Below are 25,263 nucleotides of genomic sequence, written 5' to 3'. Positions count from 1 at the left end.
TTTCATTTATTTTTATTAGTTGGAGGCTAATTACTTTACATCATTGCAGTGGTTTTTGTCATACATTGAAATGAATTAGCCATGGATTTACATGTATTCCCCATCCCGGTCCCCACTCCCACCTCCCTCTCCACCCTATCCCTCTGGGTCTTCCCAGTGCACCAGGCCCAAGCACTTGTCTCATGCACCCAACTTGGGCTGGTGATCTGTTTCACCCTAGATAATAAGCTGTGGTACATATACACCATGGAATATTACTCAGTCATTAAAAAGAATTCATTTGAATCAGTTCTAATGAGATGGATGAAACTGGAGCCCATTATACAGAGTGAAGTAAGCCAGAAAGATAAAGACCATTACAGTATACTAACACATATATATGGAATTTAGAAAGATGGTAACGATAACCCTACATGCAAAACAGAAAAAGAGACTCAGATGTATGGAACAGACTTGTGGACTCTGGGAGAAGGCGAGGGTGAGATGTTTCAAGAGTACTTTATATTTTTAAAGATGCCATTTTTAAGATGCTCTTCTTCAGGTTCAAGAAATCCCCTCCTATTTCTAGAATTACTATCATGAATGAATGATAAATTTTGTCAAAGACTTTTTCTGCCTCTATTGAGAATAATTCTATGGGATTTTTTCTTCTTAAATCTTACAAAATGGTGAATTAAATTATTGACTTTTTAATTTTGAATGTGCCTTACATTCTGAGGATAAACTCTACTTGGTCAGCATATATTAATTTTTTTAAGTAAAATTGTAAATTTGCTAAGTTCTACTTAATAATATTTTGCTTAAGATTTTTGTGTCTGTGATCATGAGGGATATTCATTTCCAGTATTCTTTAAAAAAAATAGCTTTGTCTGGTTTTCGTTTCAATACAACGTTTGCCTCATAAATTTAGCTGTAAAATGGTCTCTCCTTTTCTGTTTCTAGAAGACTGAATAGAATTTGTGTTATTTATTCCTTAAACATTTTAATTCTCCAACAAAAGCACCTGAGCCTGGATGTTCTTCATTAGAATGTTTTAACTACAAACACAATTTCTTTAATAGCATTAAAGTTCAGGCTATATCTTTCTTCTGAGTAAGCTTTTGTAGTATGTTTCTTTCAGGGAATTGACCCATTTTATGTAACTTATTGGAATAATGTGCACAGTATTATCCTATTTTTTCTTGGTCAGTGTTGCTAGAAATCTGTTTATCAACCTTTCCAGAGACAGCTTTTTAGTTTGTTGAATACTGTTTTGCAATTCTTTATTTTACTGATTTCTTTCACTATCTTTTTTTCTCCTCCTTGTTTCTTTTGGATTACTCTTGTTGCTCTGTCTCCAGTTTATTAGTCTGGATACTTAGGTCATTTGTTTTCAACTGATAAGAAAAGAATATCTCAGACACCACACAACTATCAGCCATTCTAATTTCTGCCATTCCAAGAGAAAACTTCTATGAGCACTAGGAAGAAAGTATCTTCCTAGTTTGTATTTCAAAAGCCTTAAGAGATTTAAATAGAAGCCAAATGAGTGCTCACTTGTTTTCACCAGCTCTTCATGCTAGCAAGGTTTTTAACTGCCATCATGGCACCCCATTGTAGCAAAGGTAACTGATTTTCCCCTGATACAAGGTTTTTGCTTCTTCCATACTAATATAATGTTAGCAGGGCATATGGGCACCAAGTGTAATAAATACATTTCCCAGGCTCAACTGCAGCCAGTTGAGGCCACGTGATCAAGTTCTGGCCAACAGGATATAAAGGGAAGAGGTGTGTGCATTCTTCAGGCAACCTTTCCTCTTTCATACTGGTTAAAATAAAGACTTATTATCAGAAGTTTAACAGTCACCTTGGACCATAATATGGAGTCATTCTTTTTTTTTTTTTTTAATATTTATTTGGCTGCGTTGGGTCTCAGTTTCAGCATGCGGGACCTTTTAAATGTGGCATGTGGGATCTAGTTCTCTGACCAGGGATCCAACCTAGGCTCCCTGCATTGGGAGTGCAGAGTCTTAGCCACTAGACCACCATGGAAATCCCTGGAATCATTTTTAAGATTGCCAGAGAACCATGAGAGGCAGCCTGGATCTTTGATGATTATGTAGTCAACATATCCTGAGACTGTTTATTTGTACACAAGAGGAAAATAAATGCTCAATTTTTTAAAGCTACGATTATTTAGAGCTTCTCTCTTATAATAGCCAAACCATTATCATTTTCCCTACAAAATTCTGGTTAAGTAGGCAGGAAAATATCAATAATTTCATTCCACAGATGAGAAGACTAGACTTATACAAAGTAAATGGAGGTACTCATGTTAGGATCCGGGTCTCCTGGGAACCACGCAGGACTCACTTTCCTTATGAAACTGTGATGAATTTGTTCCATGGCCTTGACTTTAGACAATGCCTTTGCACTCACTCTTGGTCTTCATCTGGACTTGTGAATTTTATGCTGTAGAAATAAAAATCATAAGTTCCAATTGTCTTTGACTCAGTCTTGGTTGAGACTAGAGGGCACACATTTCAACACAAAGAACTTTGAGGGAACACAAGATTCCAGTATCTTCTCATTATAAACTGTTCATAAGCCTGTTCACTGAAAATAACATAGATAATTCCTGTATTGCTGAGAGCTTTGTTTTAACAGTCACAAGGATTTTTTATTCTTAAACTTCATGTAATATTTGTGTAATTTCCTCTTTTTATAGGAAAAAATATACCTGTTCACTGAAAGTTGTAAACTCTTTGCCACCCAGTACTGACCTCTTTGCCACCTAATATTGACTTGCTAGTATTTAGATCATGAACTACTTTCCATGACTTCACTGATCAATCTTCTTTTTTTATTTTTTATTTTTATTTTGTTTTAATCTTTTTTTTAAATCAGATAATAGTTGCTTTACAATGCTGTGTTAGTTTCTGTTGTACAGCAAAGTGAATGGTCAACTTTTGATAAATTAATATAAGTGGTTATGCAAACTTTTAGAATTATGACCATTGCAAAAGACATTCACTCCTGTGAAAAGTCATTTTATAAGCAAATAAGTGATAAAAGCAACTCTCAACTTTAAAGAAAGATGCAACATCTTGATTCTCTTCAGTAATATCAAACGCACGGTGGAGAGGCAGGGGAAGCGAGTGGCAATAAGGTATGTACGTGGGATTTCGAGATGAGACACTTGAGGTAGAAATTTCTGTGGTGTTCCTCACTGAGGGGACAAAGGACACCCGCAGGTTCTCTGTAAAGTCACTGACCACAGGAGGAGACTTTGCCCCTGAGAAGTCTCCCCAGGGCCCCCTTCATGTCCCTGTTCCGCAGGCTGTAAATGAAGGGGTTTAGCAGAGGAGTCACCACCGTGTACATGACAGCAGCTGCCGTATCCTCTTCTACTGAATTGGGGGAAGAGGATGGGGGGCACAGATAAGCCCTGATCACAGTCCCAAAGAACAAGGCAACAACAGCAAGGTGGGATCCACAGGTAGAGAAGGCCTTGTACCTTCCTTGGGCAGAGGGGACCCTGAGGATGGCTGAAACAATGCGGATATAAGAGACCAGAATGAGCCCGAAGGGGATTAAAATGACTGCTCCCCCCAAGAAGAGGAGCACAAGCTCATTGACCTGAGTGTCAGAGCAAGACACCTTCATCAGGGGTCCCAGATCACAGAAGAAGTCGGGAATGATCTTCTTAGAGCAGAAGGAAAGTCGGAATATGAGGAATGTGTGTGTCATGGCAACAAGACTCGTAAGGGTCCAGCAGGCAGTAACCAGGATGATGCAACACCGGCGGCTCATGACCATGGCATAGTGGAGAGGGTGGCAGATGGCCACATAGCGGTCATAGGCCATTGTAGCCAGGAGAAATATGTCCATATCCCCAAATGTCAAGAAAAAGTAGAGCTGAGTCAGACACTCCACATAAGAAATGGACCTGTCCTGGGTCTGGATGTTCACCAGGGCCTTGGGGACGGTGGTGGAGGTGAAAAGGATGTCTGCACAGGACAGGCTGGCGAGGAAGAAGTACATGGGTGTGTGAAGACGCGTGTCAGTGCCAATGGCCAGGATGATGAGTAGGTTCCCAGCCACCGTGACCAAGTACATCCACAAGAATAGCAGGAAGAGCCCGTGCTGCTGCTCTGGCCGCTCAGAGAGACCCCAGAGGAGGAACTCAAAGACGCTGCTCTGGTTCCCTCCTGCCATAAGCCCAGAAGTCAGAGGAAGGAACTTTGGATGAGACCCATTAACCTTCTCTAAGCATATTTCACTCTACACGATCCATAAATGTACCAGTCTCTTAGTTCTAGAGAAGAAAAACAAGAATGATCTTAATTGTATTGATCACATACTATGTGCACTAGACATTTTAAATGAAATCTACTAGATACAATATTCTAGGAAGTGTAAGAAACACAGTTTAAGGAAATTAAACTAGATTCTTAGTTTATTTCTCTATATGCTTTTTTGTCCCAAATTTCTTTAGTTGTAGTTTCTGCTTCAGCTGTATTCACTGGAAAGTCTAGAACCCTTCATTCATTCATTCCACAGATATTAGGTGCTAACTCTGGACCTGGTAGTGCTAGATAAATAAGACAATGATAATCCTTAAATTCAGAAAAACTTCAATTTAATGGGATAGACATAACTGCTTATTTTTAAAATTCTATAAAATTTTTATTCAGGGTTCTCCCCCCTACCACCACCATTCAGCTGCCTTCAAATCACTCTCAGACACCAGACTTCACCTGGCCTGGTCTATCATGTCCAAAAGTCAACATTCTGAAGACACAGTCTAGTATCTATTCTAGTGTGTGCACGTTCAGTCGCCCAGTTGTGTCTGACTCTTTGTGACGCTGTGGATTGTATCCTGCCAGGCTCTTCTGTCCATAGAATTTTCCACACAAGAATACTAGAGTGTGTTGCTATTTCTTCCTCCAGGGGATCTTCCCGACCCAGGGATCAAACCCACATCTCTTGCATTGGCAGGCGAGTTCTTTACCACTCGAGTCACCAGGGAAGCCCTATTATCTATTCCACCGGAAACCAATTCAATAATCAAACAGCTATTTGGTGAATAGATGTAAGATAACTCAAGTTATCTATAACAACAAAGAAGAAATCATAATCCCTAGTTTCTAAAGTCTCAAAACCTGGTTGGATGTATACACACACACACACACACACACACACACACATATACCCCTCTCTAATACAAAGCAGACTGAAGCAGAAAAGGAAGGCTTTCTGGACTCTAAATGTACTTTTGGATCTTGTCAGCTGGCTAGGGAGCTGGAGGTTTGAGTATAAGGTGGAAGAGGGACTGCAGGCTGAGGTAAAAGCTGGAAAGGGAGCTGAAGGCCAAATTAGGAAATATCTGTACTGGGAAGTAAAGGATCTGGAACTTAATCCTGGATGTTATAAAGAGCCACTAAGGCTCAGCCAGTAAAGAATCTGCCTACAATTCAGGAGACCTGGGTTCAATCCCTGGGTCAAGAAGATTTCCTGGAAGAGGGCATGAAAACCCACTCCAGCATTCTTGCCTGGAGAATCCCATGGACCGAGAAGCCTGGTGGGCTACAGGCCATGGGGTCACAAAGAGTCAGACATGACTGAGTGACTAAGCACACACACAAAGCTACTTGAGTAGGAAGTGACGTCAGTACCTGAGTAGGTCCAGTACATGAAAACCCTGCTCCTGTCCCATGTGTGAAACCAACTGAGGGTCAGACAAGGAGTTGGTCAGTCAGGTGGAGGGGAAAACATCACCCTTGTTACTGAAAAAGACTAGGTTGCAGATTTTATCTTAGCTGTGTTCACTAAGTGACTTTTTTAATATACTTCCAAAATTAAATCTATTTCCCCTTTCACAGGCTCGGTTGGACAATCATGGGACTCTTCCATATGTTCAGTTCAATTCAATTTAGTCACTCAGTCATGTCCAACTCTTTGAGACCTCATGGACTACAGCATGCCAGGCCTCCCTGTCCATCACCAACTCCCGGAGTTTACTCAAACTCACGTCCATTGAGTTGGTGATGCCATGCAACCATCTCATCCTCTGTCGTCCCCTCTTTCCTCCTCTCACCTTTAATCTTTCCCAGAATCAGGGTCTTTTCAAGTGAGTCAGTTCTTCGAATCAGGTGGCCAAAGTATTGGAGTTTCAGCTTTAGCATCAGTCCTTCCAATGAATATTCAGGACTGATTGCCTTTAGGATAGTTCCTTCCATATGTAAATATACATAAGCTCTTAAAGCATTTGTATGCCATCAGGAATGTGAGAAGACAATTCATAGAATGGGAGAAAATTCTTGTCAATCATATATCTGATCAGAGATTTTTGTGTGTGGGCTTGATAAACATTTATTGGATTAATGAATAAACAGTAGGTGCTTAAAATATCATCTAGGAATTAAAGAATAAGTGAATAAATAAAATATTTTATAATATTTCATTTTCCAAAGATACACTATGCCAATTTTCAATTTATTTTGCCATACTGGATAGATATCTTTTTAAAAATAGGAAACACTTCACAAATTTGTATGTCATCCCTGCACAGGGGTCATGATGATCTTCTCCATATGAATCCAATTTTAGTATATGTGCCGTCAAAGCGAGCACTGATCAGAGATTTTTTTCTTTTATTTTTTGATCAGAGATTTTTATCTAGAATATAAAAAAAAAACAATTACAGTTCAATAATAAAAAGAAAATTAACCCAAATTTAAAATGAGTAAAGGATCCTAATAGACATTTCTCCAAAGAAGGTATACAAATGAGCAATAAGCATATAAAATATGTTCAATACTACTGGGCTTCAAGTTAATACACACCAAAATCACAAGCTAGCACGTCACATCCTCTAGAATGACTAGAATCAATAAATCAGATAACAAGTGTTGTCAAAGATATGGAGAAATTGGGATCCTTAAAAACTGTTCATGGGAATGTAAAATAGTTCTGTCTCTTTGGAAAACAGTGTGGAAGTTTCTCAAAAGGCTAAAAGAAGAATTTTCATATGACCCAGCAATATCACTCTCACGTATATACCCAAGAGAAATGAAAACATATGTCCACACAAAAACGTGTACACAAATGTTCATCACAGCATCATTCATAATAGACCAAAACTGAAAAAGATCATGAACTGGTGAATGGATTAATAAAATGTGGCATATCCATACAACCAATCAGTGTTTGTCAATAAAAAGAAGTGAAGCACGCATACATGCTAACAACACGGATGGATCTTGAAAACATTATACTAAGTGCAAGGAGCCAGACACAAAGAACAATGTATTGTGTGATTCAGTTTATAAGAAATATCTTAACAGGCAAATTTGTAGAGACAGAAAGCAGATTAGTGGCTGCCTAAGGCTGGGAGGGATGGGCGAGTTGGGGCAGGGTGGCTAAGGAATGTACGGCTTCATTTCAGGGGTGATGAAAACATTGTAAAATTGGTTGTGGTGATTACTGCATGGTCCAGTGGATACTGAACATAAAAAGTCATTGAACTGTATATTTTGAATGAGTGAATTATATATATTATATATTATTTATTGAATTGCATATCAATAAAGCTCTTAAACTTTTTAACTTCTTCGAAAAAACTTAATAAAAGAGGTAAGCCACTTTCTAACTTACTCAAGAAAAAATGAGAGGGTAGGGAGAAAAACCACAAATAGACAAAACAAGAAATGACAAGGGGGATATAAACTGAAAAAGCAAATTATTTAAAGTCACTATACTATTTAGCAAGAGGCCATGCAAACAAATGTGTAATTCTAAATGAAATGATTCCTCCACTGTAAACTCACATTTTCCTTTGGAGAATGAAATATACCAAAAATTACCCTGGTAGAGAAGGAAAGTCTAAGTCAGTAACATTCCAGAAAGAAAAAAAAAAATGCTGTGGTAATCATTTTTCTCGTCGTAATACCACAATAGGAACTGCCCTCAAATCTCAGTGGCTTACAAAAACGAAGATTTATTTCCTCATTTATGATGGATGTCGGGGTTTCCCACATGGCTCAGTGGTAAAGAATCCACCTGCCAATGCAGGAGACACAGGAGACGCAGGTTCAATCCCTGGGTTGGGAAGAACTCCTGGAGTAGAAAATGGCAACCCACTCCAGTCATCTTGCCTGGGAAATTCCACTGACAGAGGAGCCTTGCAGGCTACAGTCCATGGGGTCTCAAAAGAGTCAGACACAACTGAGCACACACGCACGTTACCTGTCAGCTGCAAGTTGAGTGTGGCTCTGACTAGCACTGCTTCGTGTATCTTCTTCATTTTGAGATCCAGCCTGAAGAAGCAGCCCCTCTTTGTGACATGCCATTCATAAGGGAAAAAAGGAAAGAGCAAGGGAGCTTATGGAAATGCACAGTGATTCTTTTTTTTTTAATATTTAGTTACTTGGCAGCACTGGGTCTTTGTTGTGGCATGTAGGATCTTCAGTTGTGGCATGTGGAATCTAGTTCCCTGACCAGGGATCAGACCCAGGCCCCCTGGATTGTGAGCATGGATTCTTAGCCACTGAACCACCAGGGAAGTCCTATCACAGCAATTCTTTTTTTTTTTTTAAGATTTTTTTTTATTAGTTGGAGGCTAATTACTTTACAATATTGTAGTGGGTTTTGTCATACATTGACATGAATCAGCCATGGATTTACATGTGTTCCCCATCCCGATCCCCCCCTCCCACCTCCCTCTCCGCCCGATACCTCTGGGTCTTCCCAGTGCACCAGGTCCGAGCACTTGTCTCATGCATCCAACCTGGGCTGGTGATCTGTTTCACCCTAGATAATATACATGTTTCACTGCTGTTCTCTTGAAACATCCCACCCTAAATTCTTAAAGTTTTTGCTTGGAACTGGCACACATTACAGTGGCTCAAAAAAAAAAAAAAAAAACACACAGCAGAGGGATGCAGAACCACAGCCTCCCACAGGGAGGCAGTGCAAGTAACACAAAGAACAAGAGGAGGTTTTTTTTCCACCTTCCCCGAAAAAGGAAGAAAGTAGAAATAAACTGACATCAAAAGTACAATGTAGCATGTCTGTCAGCAATGTGTCCCCAAGAGCACACACAGAAGCAGGGAGAGCGGAAGAGGGTAAATGATGCCTAGAGAGGCCAGAAAGAGGAGGGCCCGACACACCAGGAAGGAGTGACCGCTCACCTGGACAGGGCAGGTCCCAGCACACCAGGCTGCATGTCTAACTTCACAGGCTCAGAGCAAGACCTCCCAAGTAAAGAGCATCTCCCATAAAATCAAAGAGCAATACAGCTGATTCATGTTGTTGTACAGCACAAACTAACACGGCATTGTAAAGCAATTAACCTGCAATTAAAAAAAAAAGTCAAACAGCAAAGCAGGGAGCCTCCCTGCAGAGGAAGGGAAGGATACGGGGGAAGCGGGGCGGGGAGGGGGACAGTGTTAAAGGAACAGAACCTCCATCCAGTGCATCCTACCAGAAGCCCAATCCTTTGGCCACCTGATGCGAAGAGCTGACTCATTGGAAAAGACCCTGATGCTGGAAAAGATTGAAGGCGAGAGGAGAAGGGGACGACAGAGAATGAGATGGCTGGATGGCATCACCGACTTGATGGACGTGAGTTTGAGCAAGCTCCGGGAGTTGGTGATGGACAGGGAAGCCTGGTGTGCTGCATACCATGGGGTCGCAAAGAGTTGGACATGACTAAGCAACTGAACTGACCAGAAGCCCTGACCCGAGAACATCCTAAATTCCCAGGGCCACTGGAAGCAGACACTGCTGTCATCCTTGGCTAAGAGGAAACTGAGGTTCAAAGACACTGAATGAGGTGCCCCAAGGTCATACTCTGATCAGTAATAGAATCTGGATCTGCTCTTTACTCTTGTGACTCCTACTGCCACTGGTATACTGTACTTTAGAAGGGAGAAAGGCCGAGAAGAGCTGACAGTTGGGTTTGAATAGCATCCTACTGGCCAACTACCTGTTCATCCTGATGCTCTTCCTCTGATGGCCAATAGATGCCATCCTGGGTGCCCCGAGTTCCCTCCATCGGTGCCTGCTTGATCCTGACTATCTCCCTGTGACCTGTCCAATCAACACTACCATCTGACACTGTCTGCTCTGTTAGCACCAAATATGATATTTATCAGCTTCCTAAACACACAAGATCCCCTCAACATCACCCTTCCCCCAGTCCTCACCACTGGATGTTCTCAGTTATCTTTCCTTCTGCCTGGAACACTCTCCAGCACCACTTCTCCCCAGCCTGTTCCTGCATCAAGTCCTGCTCATCCCTGAGATTCCAGCACAAACGTCCCTAAGAGGACTTCTCCAGCTTCCTGCATCTTGCTGGGTGTTCTGATGTCAACCTTCACACCCCTCTTTCAACACCACTATAATTTACAATACCTATTTCATTAAGTCCAGGCTTCAACACCAGAATGAAACCTTTGGGAATTGAGGGTCCCTGTGTATTCTGTTCACCATGTGCTTCCTCAGTGTCTAAGATAACGCCTGGCACCAAAGAAATGTTCAAGAAATCGACCATGTGTGAGCGTATGAAGGCACAGACACAGGAGGAGGCAGAATTCAATGCCTCCATTTTTCTTTCAGAAAACTGAGTTTCACAAACACAAGAGAAGCAAAGAGGCAGCTTCCCTGAATTCCTGTGTGGATAGAAGGAGGGGTACAATACCCATGGAACCTACATTCAAGGAGTCCAGAAGCTTGCACTGACAGCAGACCCGCTTCAGCCTTGCCTTGACAGAGGGTGGACATTCCCAATTCCCATCCAAGCTTGGGCCATGCAATACCAAGAATCAGTCTCATGGGAAGGAATTTCTCAGTCAAAACAGACTCCCCCTTTCAGAGTGCCCAGCTTTCTGAGTTTCCCTGCAGGGGCTATTAATAAAATATGAAATCCTCAGCCATCCTAGAAGATTTGCCTTGGACTTTTCTGTGTGTAAAAGAAACTGTCCTTCACACTGTCCAGGGGGCAGGGGGGCTGGTTCTAAATTCCCTTGCTAGGCTTCCCTGGCTTCCCTGTTGTGGCTCAGTGGTTAAGAATCTGCCTGCCAATGCAGGAGACATGGGTTCTATCCCTGATCCGGGAAGACCCCACACATGGCAGAGCCACTAAGCCTGCGCGCCACAACTACTGAGCTTGTGCTCTAGGACTCAGGAGCTGCAACTACAAGCCCACGTGCAGGGACTACTGAAGGCTGCGCGCCCCAGAGCCTGCGCTCTGCAACCAGAGAAGCCACTGCAGTGAGCAGCCGGAGCACCGCACTAGTGGGCAGCCCCTGCTCACCGCAGCTAGAGAAAACAAAGACCGGGACAGCCATAAATAAATCAATAAATAATAAACCCCCTGCTGTCTCTGTGGAGCCCTTCTGGGCATACCAGCCTGCAGGGAACCTACTTTGCCTGGTTTTCCCCATCACCTATTTACTGTGCCCCTCATTTTAGGCAGCTCCCATAAACTGCCTGGGGCATCTCTTATCTTCTGGTGGAAGAGATTTTTAGGTTTACATCATCCTTCCTCCCAAACTATGCAAGAGTCAAGATTTCATTGTGCTTTTCTTAACAAATACTTAGGTATTTTCCTCCCTTCTTGACCTGACATCTCAGAGATGGAGCGAATGCTTTATCTACCTTCACAGTCCTCACTGCACCAGGACAGCTTGCGCAGTGTTTGCTATTGTGTATGGGGGCTGTACGGGGGCTTGTGTTCCACCCCAGCTGTGGAGGGAGCTTACCTCCCTGCCCATGTTCATCAAGGACGACCTACTTCTTCAATGTAGGTCGGCCTCTTCTTCCATGGTCTACATCATTGGAAATTAACATGAAAAATCTGCTTGAGTACTCAGAGGCTGTTCCTGTGTGGAGCAATGAAGGTAATAACAGGCTTGTGTCCAGGTTGCCTGCTTCCAGGACAGGCCTGCAGATAGGGGTGTTTCTGTTCACTAACACAGGACCTCCAGAGTAACCCTAGGGTTCCCTGCTCTGAGCTATAAGGGCACTTGTGCTATTTATGTATTTCCCAGGTAGCCTCAGTGTGAGCCCTCCCAGGGGTCCTGTGGGAGTTTGAAGCTTAGTAATTGCCCCACGCCCTTTACATCACCTCAGGAGCATTGCTGAAAAGGGGGAAGGAAGTGGTCCAACAGCGCTGGGATTTCCTTTCAGAAAAGTTACTAACTGCCTGTCTCTTGGGCTGACTAAAACCTTCCCTAGGAACTTGCCTGGTGGTCCAGTGGATATGAATCCGCCTGCCAATGCAGGGAACACAGGTTCAACCCCTACTCTGGAAAGATTCCACATGCTGCGGGGCAACTAAGCCCCCTGTGCCGCAACTGCTGAAGCCTGCAAGCTCTAGAGCCCCACGCGACCACAAGAGAAGCCGCCACAATGAGAAGCCGTCGCACCGCAGCTGGAGGGCAGCTCCTGCTCACCACAGCGAGAGAAAGCCCGCATACAGCAACAAAGCTGCACGGCCAAAAATAAATGTAAAACTCCCCTCACCTGGTGAAGGAAACCGCCACCCAGGTCCAAGAAACACACGGCCAAAAATAAATGTAAAACTCCCCTCACCTGGTGAAGGAAACCGACACCCAGGTCCAAGAAACACACGGCCAAAAATAAATGTAAAACTCCCCTCACCTGGTGAAGGAAACCGCCACCCAAGTCCAAGAAACACAGAATGTCCCAAACAGGATGACCAAAGAGACCCACGGGATGGCACATTATAACTGAAATGCCAGAAGTTAAAGATATAGAGAGAGTCTTAAAAGCAGTAAGAAACAACTAGTTATGTACAAGGGAACCCCATAAGACTACCAGCTGATTTTTCATCAGAAACTTTATAGGCCAGAAGGGACTAGCATGATACGGTATGTCCCCTACATACAAACCTTTAAGTTTCAAACTTTCGAAGATGTGAATATGTGTTTTCATGTCCAGTCACGTAAGTTAGTAGATAGAACTGAAACCAGCAAGGAACCAGAAGCTGTTATCAACATCGGGTGTGAGTGAAAATGCACCTTGTCTTCCAACTGCTATTGCTGACGATCCTTTAGCTCTTCCATCTCCCAGCCCTTCTCCCTCCTCCAGTCATTAACTCATCCTGCCTGTTCACTTGATGCCAGTCCCTATATGCCAGTTGTTATACTGTACTACTGTACTTTTCAAGGTACGGTGCTGCAAGATTAAAAATGTTTTATTTTTTGTTTGTTTTTTATGTATTATTTGTATGAAAGGTATTAGAAACCTTTTAGAGTACAGTACTATATGGGCTTTCCAGGTGGCACTAGTGGTAGAGAACTCATCTGCCAATGAAGGTGTTGTAAGAGATGTAGGTTCGATCCCTGGGTTGAGAAGATTCCCTGAGGACAGCATGGCAACCCACTCCAGCATTCTTGACTGGAGAATCCCAAGGACAGAGGAGCCTGGCAGGCTACAGACCATGGGATCTCAAAGAGTCAGATACGACTGAAGCGACTTAGTATACATGCAGCATGCTCCAACTATATATCGGATTGTGTGAGTTGGGTACCTATGCTAACTTTGCTGGACTTAAGAACAAATTGGACATACAAAAGCACTCTTGGAATGGAACTTGTTCGTATGTAGGGGACTTACTATAGTACTGAAAGGAAAAAACTTACAACGTAGAATACTCTACCTGGCAAGGGTATAATTCAAAGTTCATAAAGACTTCTCAGAGAAGCAAAATCTAAAGGAGCTCATTTGTGTACCATTAAACCAGCCTTACACAAAATGTTAAAGGAGCTGCTTTAAATAGCAAAGAAAAGGCTGTAACTAGAAACAAGAAAATTATGAAAGAAAGAATCTCACCAGTAAAGGCAAACACACAATAAAGCTAGTGGGTCAATCACCTATAAAGTTAGTATGAAGGTGAAAAGACAAAAGTAGTAAAAATCATCTGAATCTAAAATCATTAAAGTGATACATAAAATTTTGAAATGTAAAATACGACTCCAAAAGCATAAAACATGGTGAGGGAACTAAGTGCTTTGAGTGCTTTTAGAATGAGCCTGAACTTAAGCAACCAGACTGAAGGATACAGTGATAATCGTGATGTACATGGCTGTGACCCCAATGTTAAATCCTTATAGTCTGAGAAACCAAGCTATGAAAGCTGCCCCAGGGAAACTCTTCAACAAGAGCGTTTCCTCATAACCAATGTGAGGACATATCGGAGGCTGCAGTCATTTTTAAATCCATTCGCCAATGCCCTCCCCCTTCCCAGAAGCCATATTTGATCTCTCAGGGCAAGGTCATTCAGGTCTGCTAGGTTCCATTAGATTCTATCAAGTAAAAAAGGAGGCATGGTGTCAGCAACACACGACTTCACCTTTTCACACACCTGGTATATCTGTGCTAAGAGACAATATCTTTTGCTCTGCATCTCTGTAACTGAGCAGAACCCTGTGGGGTCCCCCCAGGGGCAGACCCCACGTGTCCCCTAACTGCCTCTTGTTTGTAGAAGAAGCTTGACATTGGGTATCCATCTCTTCTGTTGCTTTAAGCTCTGAGTCATGAGCTTCCCAGGTGACTCAGTGATTTAAAAAAATCTGCCTGCCAATGCAAGAGATGCAAGAGACAAGGGTTTGATCCCTGGGTTGGGAAGATCCCCTAAAGGAAATGGCAATCCAGTCCAGCATCCTTGCCTGGGAAATCCCATGGACAGAGGAGCCTGGTGGGCTACAGTCCATGGAATCACAAAAGAGTCAGACAAGGCTCAGCAACTAAACAACAACAACAACAAGGATTTATTGGTTCCATCTTATTGATTGGTTTTTTGGTTGTTTTGTCGTTCTCTGTTCCTTTCTTTCACTCTTGCTGCTTTCCTTTGTCAACTGATGCTTTTCTGTAGTAATATGCTTTTATTCCTGCCTCTCTATCTTTTGTGAATCTACTGTAGATTTTTACCATGTGATTACCAAGAGGCCTACATAAAACATCATATATACATAAATGTCTATCTTACACTGATAACAACTGAACTTAAATCACAAACAAAAATCTTGCTCTTTTACTCTCTGTCTTTATATATTTGATATTATAATTTACTTCTTTTTAAATGGTACATTTGCCTATAGCTATTTTAATACTTTTGTCTTTTAACTAGCATTAAATGGTTACCACACCACTCCATTATAGAATCTGAATCTGACTCTGTGTTTATCTTCACTAGTGTGTTGGATATTTTCATATGTTTTCATGTTACTAATTAGTGACCTTTCATTTCAGGTTGAAGAACTCCCTTCAGCATTTCTTGTAAAGCAAGTCTGATGATGATGGAATTTCTCAGCTTCTATTGGTTAGAAAAAGTCTTTCTCTCACATTTGTTTCTGAAGAACAACTTTTCTGAGTAAATTATTCTTGGTTGGCAGTTTTTTTCATTCAGGCCTTGAATATATTATCCTACTTTCTGTGGATCTGCAAGATCTCTGCTGAGAAATCTTCTGATAGCCTTATAAAGCTCTCTTTTACAAGTTTTTTCCCCCTCTTATTTTCTTAAAAATTTATTTTTCTGATGTTAATTTCACCTAAAATGTCAACTAAAATCTTTGTTCTTGGCCTTTTTCATTTCTGTCTGCTGTCTCCAGAGCAGTCTCATTGTCTTCTAAATTTTTGTCTGACTTATGCTTTTTTAAAAATATCTTAAGAACATGAAAAATAATTTATATAAAAAATTATTCTCTTCACTTTCTTAAACTGTTTGCAAGGATAGTTTTTTCTTCCAAGCAATTAAGGTGTTACTTCCTTTCTCTTACAAGTATATTTCCTATATCATTTCTACTTTTAAAAGACAGCTTTAAAGGAGAAGTGATTTAATCAAGCCTGAAATTTGCCAACAAACAGTTCTCTATTCAGAGATTCATTTTTCTTTGGGAGGAAAGGAATGGTCAGATACTCCTTGATACATTAGTGAAGCTGTAATCACTGCCCACAGATAATATTTGCAAATACTTGAGTGTTAAAGCATTATTTCCTTCATAGTTCTTTTATATATTATTCCACAATTCCTTGACCCTAATGGGTACCCCAGTAAATAAAGTTTGAAATCACAAGAGATTCTGAGGATGATACCAAGAGCAAAATGTTATTCCTAAGAAGAAAGTATACCGTGGGACGTCATGGTATGGACTTTGAAACATGATCTGAACCCAGGGCAAGTAACAACAGAGCAAAAGGAAATATAACCTGAACCTTGTCTACAAGAAAATGTAATTAAAGTTTCCAGTGACTACCATGTGTAGCCTCTAATGAAAGATTTTGGAGAGTTATACAATTACATGAAGAAAGCAGAAAAATAAATAGTAAAATAACAGTTAATCTTTACTAACTGCTAACTATGTGCTTTCCAGCTGGCTCAGCAAGTGATGTGGGTTTGAACCCTGGGTTGGGAAGATCCCCTGGAGAAGGAAATGGCAACCGACTCCAGTATTCTTGTCTGAGAAATCCTATGGACAGAGGAACTTGGCAGGCTACAGTCCATGGGGGTAGCAAAAGTGTCGGACAAGACTTAGTGACTATACTACAACTCTGTGCTAGGCTTTGTTTTATTAAAGACTTTTCAGATATTAATCCATTTGATCCTTATAACAACTTTATGAGGATGTAGTTGTTGTTGCTGCTTCATTGTTATTCCAGTTACAGAAATGTCAGGACATTAAATATCCGAAGTCAATCACAGCCAGTAAGAGGCGTGCATGCATGCTCAGTCACTTCAGTCCTGTCTGACTCTTTGTGAACCTATTGAGGGCAGCCTGCCAGTCTCCTCTGTCCATGAGATTTTTCAGGTAAGAATACTGGAGTAGGTTGCCATTTCCTTCTCCAGGGGATCTTCCCGACCCAGGAATCGAACCTGCATCTCTTATGTCTCCTGCATTGGCAGGTGGGTTCTTTGCCACTAGTTCCACCTGGGGAGCTCCAGTAAGAGGCAGAGCCAGGATTGAAACCAGCCAGAGCTGTCTTCACCATGCTCCCCTACAGAAACTCTGTGACCTCCCTGCCACAGACACTTGGTCATAGGATAACTATAACCACTAATCAAGGGTTGTTATAAAGGTAACACATACATGAAATGGACTAGATAACATCAGGCCCTTTCCAGCTTTCAGAATCTAAAGAAGTAGGAGACCCACCATCAGCATATCAAAGTATAATTCCCACCATGACTACCCCGCCCCAATCGAATGGTAGAGGAAAGATAAAATAGAATCATTTTTCTCTGCCACACTTCACACCAGAAAGGCTTCAGTGTAGACTGGAAGTAAAACCAAGAGCTCAGTTGTATCACAGTCCTTGTTGCTCCCAAGGGGTGGCTCCAAGTTCGTGCTGAATAGGATAGAATAGGTCAGCCCAGTGCTTGGACGCTAGAGACACTCACTGGGAAGCCATCTCGCTCATCCTGCCTTCAAGGAGAACTCTAGGATAATTACTCTTAAGGGCCACTCTGTCCCCTCAGGGCATAGCTATAGGAGTACATCAACAGATCTCACCAATGGTCTGACTTCATTCGGCCTGAAGAGGACCCACAGGAGTCCTGTTCAGGACTTTATAACCTGGTGAATGAGTCACAATTTTCTCTATGCTATAACACACCCTGCTTCCATGAAGCCAGAGTTCTCATCTGGAGGCTCCATTCAGGACAGATCCATCTGTCTTTTCTGCTCTAAGGCTGGGAAACCTGAGTCTCTTCTTTCCAAACCACCCTAGTCCTGTCTCCTTTTCATCAGGTACAGGGGGCTAAAAACCTGATCTCTAGGCTCATGACTGACTAGCACTTTCCCCAGTGTGCCTGCCCCCCAGAAGGAATGCTAACAGTGCGCAAACAGCTGCTGCAAGCTTCTCATTCATGAGAGAGAAGGGAAGGCCACGGGACCAGTAGCCTTTTTGGCAGCATCTGAGCTGATTGCCCAGTAGGAGCAGCAGATACTGGAGAAGAGACTCTATGATAGACACAGCAAGGGATAGATAGCCAGCAACTGCACTGCATGCATTATCTCTTTTGACTCTTGCTAAACTTCCAAGAGGTAAGTGAAGGGAATATGCTATGCACAGGCCTGTACTGTAATTAACGGGGCTTCTTTGAAAACTAAGAATGACTTTCTCATTACCCCCAGGCAAAGGGCTGGGAGCAATAAAAAGTACATCGTGGAAAGACATCTTGAAAACAAGATGTTGAAGTACTGATGTGACTGATGGAAAACCATTAGTGACTGTTCTCATGACCGGAGCCTTGAGGAAGTTGCTGAGAAAGGTCTTCACTAGCTGAAGAGCTAAACAGAGTCATGAAAGGCCTGAAAGTTTGACATTGAGGATTGTGCATTGTATATCTTTATCCCCAGTTTGAGATTGTAAAGAACATATATCTCTAGAGCACGAATAAGGAAGTAGAAGTTAACAATAAAAGGCATGCGAGGATTAGGATCTGGGCTTTTGCCTGCGAATGGCATTAGCCCCCTGATCCCCACTTTATTTCTGAGTCTTCTTTTTCTTTATTCTTCTGCGGCACCGCTCCCTCGGGTCGGTTCGTTGTTGGACTGGTCCCGACAGTAAGTAGAATTATTGTCATTTTATCACATGGAAAAATGGTGAACTGAATTGCCTGGAATCCTGAGGGCTCAGACAATAAAGAATCTAAACTTCCTTTCCAGACTGATTTTCCCACTGTACGCTGTGCCCCTATTAAAGATACATAATCTGGAACTTCCCTGGCGGTCCAGAGGTTAAGAATCAACCTTCCAACGCAGGGGTTCGATCTCTGGTTGGGGAACTAAGATACCACATGCCATTGGGCTACTAAGTCTGTGCACTCTAGAGCCCACGCACTGCAACGATCACCCAAAACAGTCAAAAAAGAGATACATAATCTATTTCTGCCTAATGTATTTTTCCATTGTATGAATTCTTTGTCCTTGAGTTTTCTCCATGAAATTAAACTTGGACTTCATCTGTTAGGTGATAGGTGGACAGTGAGTGATTTAAAGAGACAGACAAAATCACAAGCAGGTTAAAATATACTTTTGGATCCAGTAGGTAGACATCTCTATAAAGAAGCCTGTCTGAAAAAAGAACAACATAGGTTTAAAATGGGATAGCAGATAGAAAGAGTTGTAAGACTGAGGAATATTTGTTGAATGACGAAAGAGGATATGATATTTACCAGTCAATGGGAAAGAGCTGGTATAAAGGCAGAAACTGGAGAAAGAAAATACCACAGCTGAAAGAATCGTGGAGTTATATAGCTAAGGAAGCCGAAGAGAAGAAAGGTGTGAACATACGGATGCATTCACACTTTTCTTCTAAGTTTCTGAAGAGAAAGAACAGAATGGAAGCACATGTATGGAAATGATGTTCTAGGGCAAATATTGAGGGAATATTTCCTTAAGGGTTTAAGTTTCTCAGTGAAGAGGGATGTGACACCTATGTTTTATTGTTGTTTTTTAGTCACTCAGTCATGTCCAACACCTTTGCGACTCTAAGGACTATAGCCCACCAGGCTCCTCTGTCCATGGGATTTCTCAGGGAAGAATATTGGAGTGGGTTGCCATTTCCTACTCCAGGGGATCCTCCTGACCCAGAGATCGAACCCGCATCTCTGCATCTCCTGCACTGGCAGGCGGATTCTTTACCACTGAGCTGCCTGGGAAGCCTGACACCTGTGTTCCCGGGAGAGTACTGATGTAGGGAGCAAGGTGGGTTTGAGGAGAAGGGCAAAAGTTTGGGTAGACTGCCATTATGGATTTTATGATATGGATTTACATCACACACATAGGCTGAAACCTGCTCGTTCATCTAGAAACTCTTGGATTTTCTTGGGAAGCAATCACATTTTCAATGAATTCTATTCATTTTGTTTTTTCCTTTCCAAGTCTTATATGGCAATTTTTTTCCCCCTAGTGCTCTTTTCATCAACAGGACAATGCTTAAGTGCTTTACACAGAGACTCAAATCAAAGTTCCTGCTTCATGCAGGTCTGTGACCACATCTTGTATAAGGATCATTAACACCCCAGATCCCAGCCTTCGGACCTAACTCCTGGTTGAAACCTCAAGGGTTCATTGCAGCACCAGCTTTGCTTACAACTCTTGTTCTGTTTCTCACGGCTACATGTTCCCATTTCTTTCTTTCAGGTTTGGGTATGCATTCTTAATTACTTATTGCGCATGTGTGCTCTGTCGTTTTGCAACTCTGTGGACTATAGCCCACCAGGCTCTTCTGTCCATGAGACTTCCCAGGCAAGAACACTGGAGTGGGTTGCCCTCCTCCTGGGGATCTTCCTGACCCAGGGATCGAAACTGAATCTCCTTCATCTCCTGCATTACAGGTAGATTCTTTACCACTTAGCCATCAAGAAACCCCAGGGCCCACCTCAAACATCACCAATTACTTATTAAACTTATTTATAATTTCTATGTGTTTTCATTGGGATGGAACCTGCTGACATTGGCTAAGTCTGCCATGTTGCCAAGAGCCTCAACTCGAAGCATTACCCTTCTTTGCTATATGAGCTAACCATAGTCTCTGAACCTTCCAGTTTTACTAACCCTCTCAACTGTGAGATATTATGATTTCATGTGAATATAGGGAAAGGCATTCAAGAGAGAAAATCAAATTCACTTAGGTGCAGAGATGAAAAAGTACATCATATTCGGGGGAAAGATAATTTTATCTGCATTCCCTGTGCCTATGTGTGTACTATAAACCTGATATGTACTATAAGAGACATTCAGAATAGGTGCATAAATTTATTACAGATTGAAGCAATCATTTATTATAAGTCTTTTTGAAAAATTTAGTGAATTACTTGGGATATTCCAGACTACGGTAACAAATACATGACAAATGCAATGGTTTTAACAGTATGAAGCTTTTTTCCTTATGTAACAGTCCCATTGGGTGTCCTTGGTGGATGATGGTTCTCCAAGGGACACAGGCTAATTCCACCATGTGACTCCATCATCCCATTCAGCCTCTTGGACATTTCCAGCCAGCCAGCACAAGGAGAAAGAGTGTGGAGGAAGCCTGATTTCATAATCTCTCTCTAAATTTTCTTAACTTTGCTTTTTTGAACTAATTCTTTAAAAAATATTTTTCTGTATTTTCCTTTTTCAGTAAACAACTTTTTTATGTTGTAGTATAGTTGATTCTGGGCTTCCTTGGTGGCTCAGCTGGTAAAGAATCCTCCTGCAAAGCAGGAGACCTGGATTCAATCCCTGAGTTGGGAAGATCCCCTGGAGAAGGGAACAGGTACCCACTCCAGTAATCTGGCCTGGGGAACTCCATGGACTATTCCATGGGGTCACAAAGAGTCGGACATGACTGAGTGACTTTCACTTTCATAGGTGACTGACAATGTTGTGTTAGTTTCAGATGTACAGCAAAGTGATTCAGTTATACATATACATATTTATCTATTCTTTTTCAAATTCTTTTCCCATTTAGGTTGTTACATAACATTGCAGAGTTCCCTGTGCTATACAGTAAGTCCTTGTTGGTTATCCATTTTAAATACAGCAGTGCATACATGTCCAACTGTCCCAGCACTCTTTACCAAATGTACAGTCTATCCTTTCCCTTCCTAGTACTAAACCAACTGTGTTTAGTATCAATTTCTAACAAGTGTTGGATCCATTTCTAACTCTCTAACATATTACATAGATCTGTTTGTCTATTTCTATGCCAATTCCACTCCACTGTCTGAATTACCAGAGTAAATCATCTTGATAACTGACAGGTCAGTTTCTTTCTCCTTATTCTCATGCCTCAAACTCTCTTAGTTCTCTTGGGTCTTTATTCTCAGACTACATTTTTGGATCAGTTTAGTAAATATCTTTTAAAGTAACCTATGGTATTTTGATTGGGATTGTGGCGAACTCATAAATTAATTGGAGGTAAACTGACATTTCAGTTATACAACATTGAAACTTCTGTTAATATTTATCTCCCTGTTTTTTTTATTATTTGTTTCTTGTTGTTTGGTAAAGTTTTGTAGCTTTTCCCAGCCAGTCTGGACCTCTTCTTTTTTAAAGAATTATTTCTCTATTTCTTAAAACTTCTCTTGCTATCATGAATGGGAATAATTTTTAAAAATTATAATTTTCAATGTATAAGACAAGTGGCCCAGGTAAGTGCTGCTAAGGGGAACAGACCAGAGGTCCCTGGGTCAGGAAGATCCCCTGGAGAAGGAAATGGCAACCCACTCCAGTATTCTTGCTTGGAGAGTTCCATGGATGGAGGAGCCTAGCAGGCTACAGTCCATGGGATTGCAAAGAATGGGACATGACTGAATGACTAACAACAGAAGCATAAGACAATATAATATTGATATTTTAATATTGCCTAAATCTTTTAGTATATCTAGAGTTTCTCTTGAATTTTCCTTGAAAACAACTCTGAATTCTATCTACTTTGTTCTTTCTATCCATTTCTACTAAGTAGTAGTTGAAAGTCACCATGAAATTGGATGAGTCACCAAAGGAGATAATAATAATAATAAAAAGATAAGTAAGGTCAAAGAGAAAAACATTATGATCACATATATTTAAGAGTTTGGAATAGAGAAGAAACATATCAAATGCGAATGCTTACCTTAAAAATGAGATGCCCAAGAAGTAAATTCACTGATCTCACTTTGCTATGACCTAACCCAGATGGTCTTTATGATCTGCAATTTTCTGATGCCAATGTAGGCAGTTGTGATGTTCTGGACTCTGGGGCTCATTCTCAGTTTAGTCAGTGGAACACTTTCCAATCGTTTAGGGTTCTTCTTGTACTAGCCATTCTTTGCACTGGAATGCTTTCTCAAAGACTCCAAAATATTGTCCTTTGCTTTTCACATGTGATAAGATTAGCGTACGATTCTGGCTTCTCCATTAAGTTCTAAGGTCCTTGAAGCAATCTTTGCCATATATGAATAAAAATGGGTAAGTTGCGCTTTTCCCATATTTATGCTTTTGCCTCAAGAACTAACAAAGTTTCTAGCACATCAAATATGAGCTTAATTGCCTGTTAAATAGTTAAACCCTAGGTGTTTGGGTATGGTGCTGGGACTGGAGAGGATGGGCACTTCATAAATGACTTACTTCTTAGAATGAGTGTCAAGGGCTCATTGTCAGCTACCCCCACGGATCAACAGGGATGTTTTACCTGCAATGTACTGCCTATCTCTGGATTTGGTAAACCCAGGTATTGACACAACAACTACAGGAGTCAAAAGTAGTGCCTTAAAAAGAACATTATACACAGCATTTCACTATTAATTCTGGATTCCTCTCCCCTTTCCTGCTGAAGGATCCATGAGAGAAGACAACCAATCCTCTACCTTCAATTTCATCCTCCTGGGAGTTAGCGGTCAGCAGGAAGAAGAAGATGTCTTCTTCATCCTCTTTCTGTTCATTTACCCCATCACATTGATTGGAAACCTGCTCATCATCTTGGCCATTCGCTTTGATGCTCGCCTCCACAACCCCATGTACTTTCTCCTTGCCAACCTCTCCTTCGTTGACATTTTCTTCTCCTCTGTAACCATCCCTAAGGCACTGGCCAACCACCTCCTGGGCAACAAAGCCATCTCCTTTGGAGGATGCCTAACACAGATGTGTTTCATGTTAGCTCTGGGTAACACAGATAGTTACATCCTGGCTGCTATGGCCTATGATCGAGCTGTGGCCATCACCCGTCCACTTCATTACACAACAATTATGAGCCCACGGACCTGTGTCCTGCTAGTCACTGGGTCTTGGGTGGTTGGAAATGCCAATGCCTTCCCGCACACTCTGCTCACAGCTAGCCTGTCCTTCTGTGGAAACCAGGAAGTGGCCAACTTCTACTGTGACATTGCCTCTTTGCTCAAGTTGTCCTGTTCTGACATCCACTTTAATGTGAAGATGATGTACCTGGGGGCTGCTGTTTTCTCTGTGCCATTACTATGCATCATCATCTCCTATGTTCGGGTCTTTTCCACAGTCTTACGTGTTCCCTCTACTAAAGGTGTGTTCAAAGCCTTCTCCACCTGTGGTTCCCACCTCACAGTTGTTTCTCTGTATTATGGGACAGTCATGGGCATGTATTTCCGCCCTCTGACTAGTTACAGCCTAAAGGACGCTGTGATAACTGTGATGTACATTGCAGTGACCCCAATGTTAAACCCTTTCATCTATAGTCTGAGGAATCAGGACATGAAGGCTGCCCTGGGGAAACTATTCAGCAGGAGAATCTTCTCATAACCAATGTGAGATAATGTTAGAGACTGCACCAAACCAATTAAAATATACTTGAAAAGTCAGCCTTAATATTCTCCCCCTTCAAGTCACCTTATTCTATACAGACATTAAATTTCTTTTCTCAGAAATCTGGTAACAGTTTGATGAGACATGCTATTATCCATTTATACATGTAATTGCTCCTTTTGGCAGAGTGGCAGGAAAGTTATTAGATCCTGTTCCAAGGAGGCTACTGACTAGCAGAGTAAAGTTGAGAATGTCTGTTGTTGTTGTTTTATTTTTTTTTCCATTTATTTTTATTAGTTGGAGGCTAATTACTTTACAACATTGCAGTGGTTTTTGTCATACATTGAAATGAATTAGCCATGGATTTACATGTATTCCCCATCCCGGTCCCCCCTCCCACCTCCCTCTCTACCCGATCCCTCTGGGTCTTCCCAGTGCACCAGGCCCGAGCACTTGTCTCATGCATCCAACCTGGGCTGGTGATCTGTTTCACCCTAGATATACATGTTTCGATGCTGTTTTCTTGAAACATCCCACCCTCGCCTTCTCCCAGAGTCCACAAGTCTGTTCTATACATGAGTCTCTTTTTCTTTTTTTGCATATATGGTTATCGTTACCATCTTTCTAAATTCCATATATATGTGTTAGTATACTGTAATGGTCTTTATCTTTCTGGCTTACTTCACTCTGTATAATGGGCTCCAGTTTCACCCATCTCATTAGAACTGATTCAAATGAATTCTTTTTAATGGCTGAGTAATATTCCATGGTGTATATGTACCACAGCTTCCTCATCCATTCGTCTGCTGATGGGCATCTAGGTTGCTTCCATGTCCTGGCTATTCTAAACAGTGCTGCGACGAACATTGGGGTGCACGTGTCTCTTTCGGATCTGGTTTCCTCAGTGTGTATGCCTAGAAATGGTATTGCTGGGTCATATGGCAGTTCTATTTCCAGCTTTTTAAGGAATCTCCACACTGTTTTCCATAGTGGCTGTACTAATTTGCAT

At 41.7% G+C, this 25,263-nt stretch overlaps 2 protein-coding genes, 1 long non-coding RNA gene and 1 other non-coding gene across 4 annotated transcripts; 1 reads left to right on the top strand and 3 right to left on the bottom strand.

The window, feature by feature from the left end:
* Positions 1-147: 147 nt before the first annotated feature.
* LOC110150343 (olfactory receptor 1P1-like) lies at positions 148-5,912 on the bottom strand. Its single transcript, XM_020913267.2, has one exon. The coding sequence runs from the start codon at positions 4,195-4,197 to the stop codon at positions 3,247-3,249; it is 951 nt and encodes a 316-aa protein (XP_020768926.2). The 5' UTR covers positions 4,198-5,912; the 3' UTR covers positions 148-3,246.
* A 131-nt stretch (positions 5,913-6,043) lies between these two features.
* On the bottom strand, positions 6,044-9,365 carry LOC139039045 (uncharacterized). The gene is made up of 3 exons (XR_011492176.1): positions 9,174-9,365; positions 8,230-8,317; positions 6,044-6,660 (listed from the first exon to the last, which is right to left on the bottom strand). It is a non-coding gene; the product is annotated as an uncharacterized lncRNA (long non-coding RNA).
* Positions 6,509-6,615, bottom strand: LOC139039256 (U6 spliceosomal RNA). The gene has a single exon (XR_011492579.1). It is a non-coding gene; the product is annotated as a U6 spliceosomal RNA (small nuclear RNA).
* A 13,956-nt stretch (positions 9,366-23,321) lies between the features above and the next one.
* LOC110124847 (olfactory receptor 1A1-like) lies at positions 23,322-24,251 on the top strand. The gene has a single exon (XM_020873550.2). The coding sequence runs from the start codon at positions 23,322-23,324 to the stop codon at positions 24,249-24,251; it is 930 nt and encodes a 309-aa protein (XP_020729209.2).
* Positions 24,252-25,263: the final 1,012 nt, after the last annotated feature.

The sequence above is a fragment of the Odocoileus virginianus genome, chromosome 17, assembly GCF_023699985.2.
Source record: "Odocoileus virginianus isolate 20LAN1187 ecotype Illinois chromosome 17, Ovbor_1.2, whole genome shotgun sequence".
Taxonomy (NCBI): Eukaryota; Metazoa; Chordata; class Mammalia; order Artiodactyla; family Cervidae; genus Odocoileus; species Odocoileus virginianus.
This window is presented reverse-complemented; position numbering and strand designations above follow the sequence as displayed.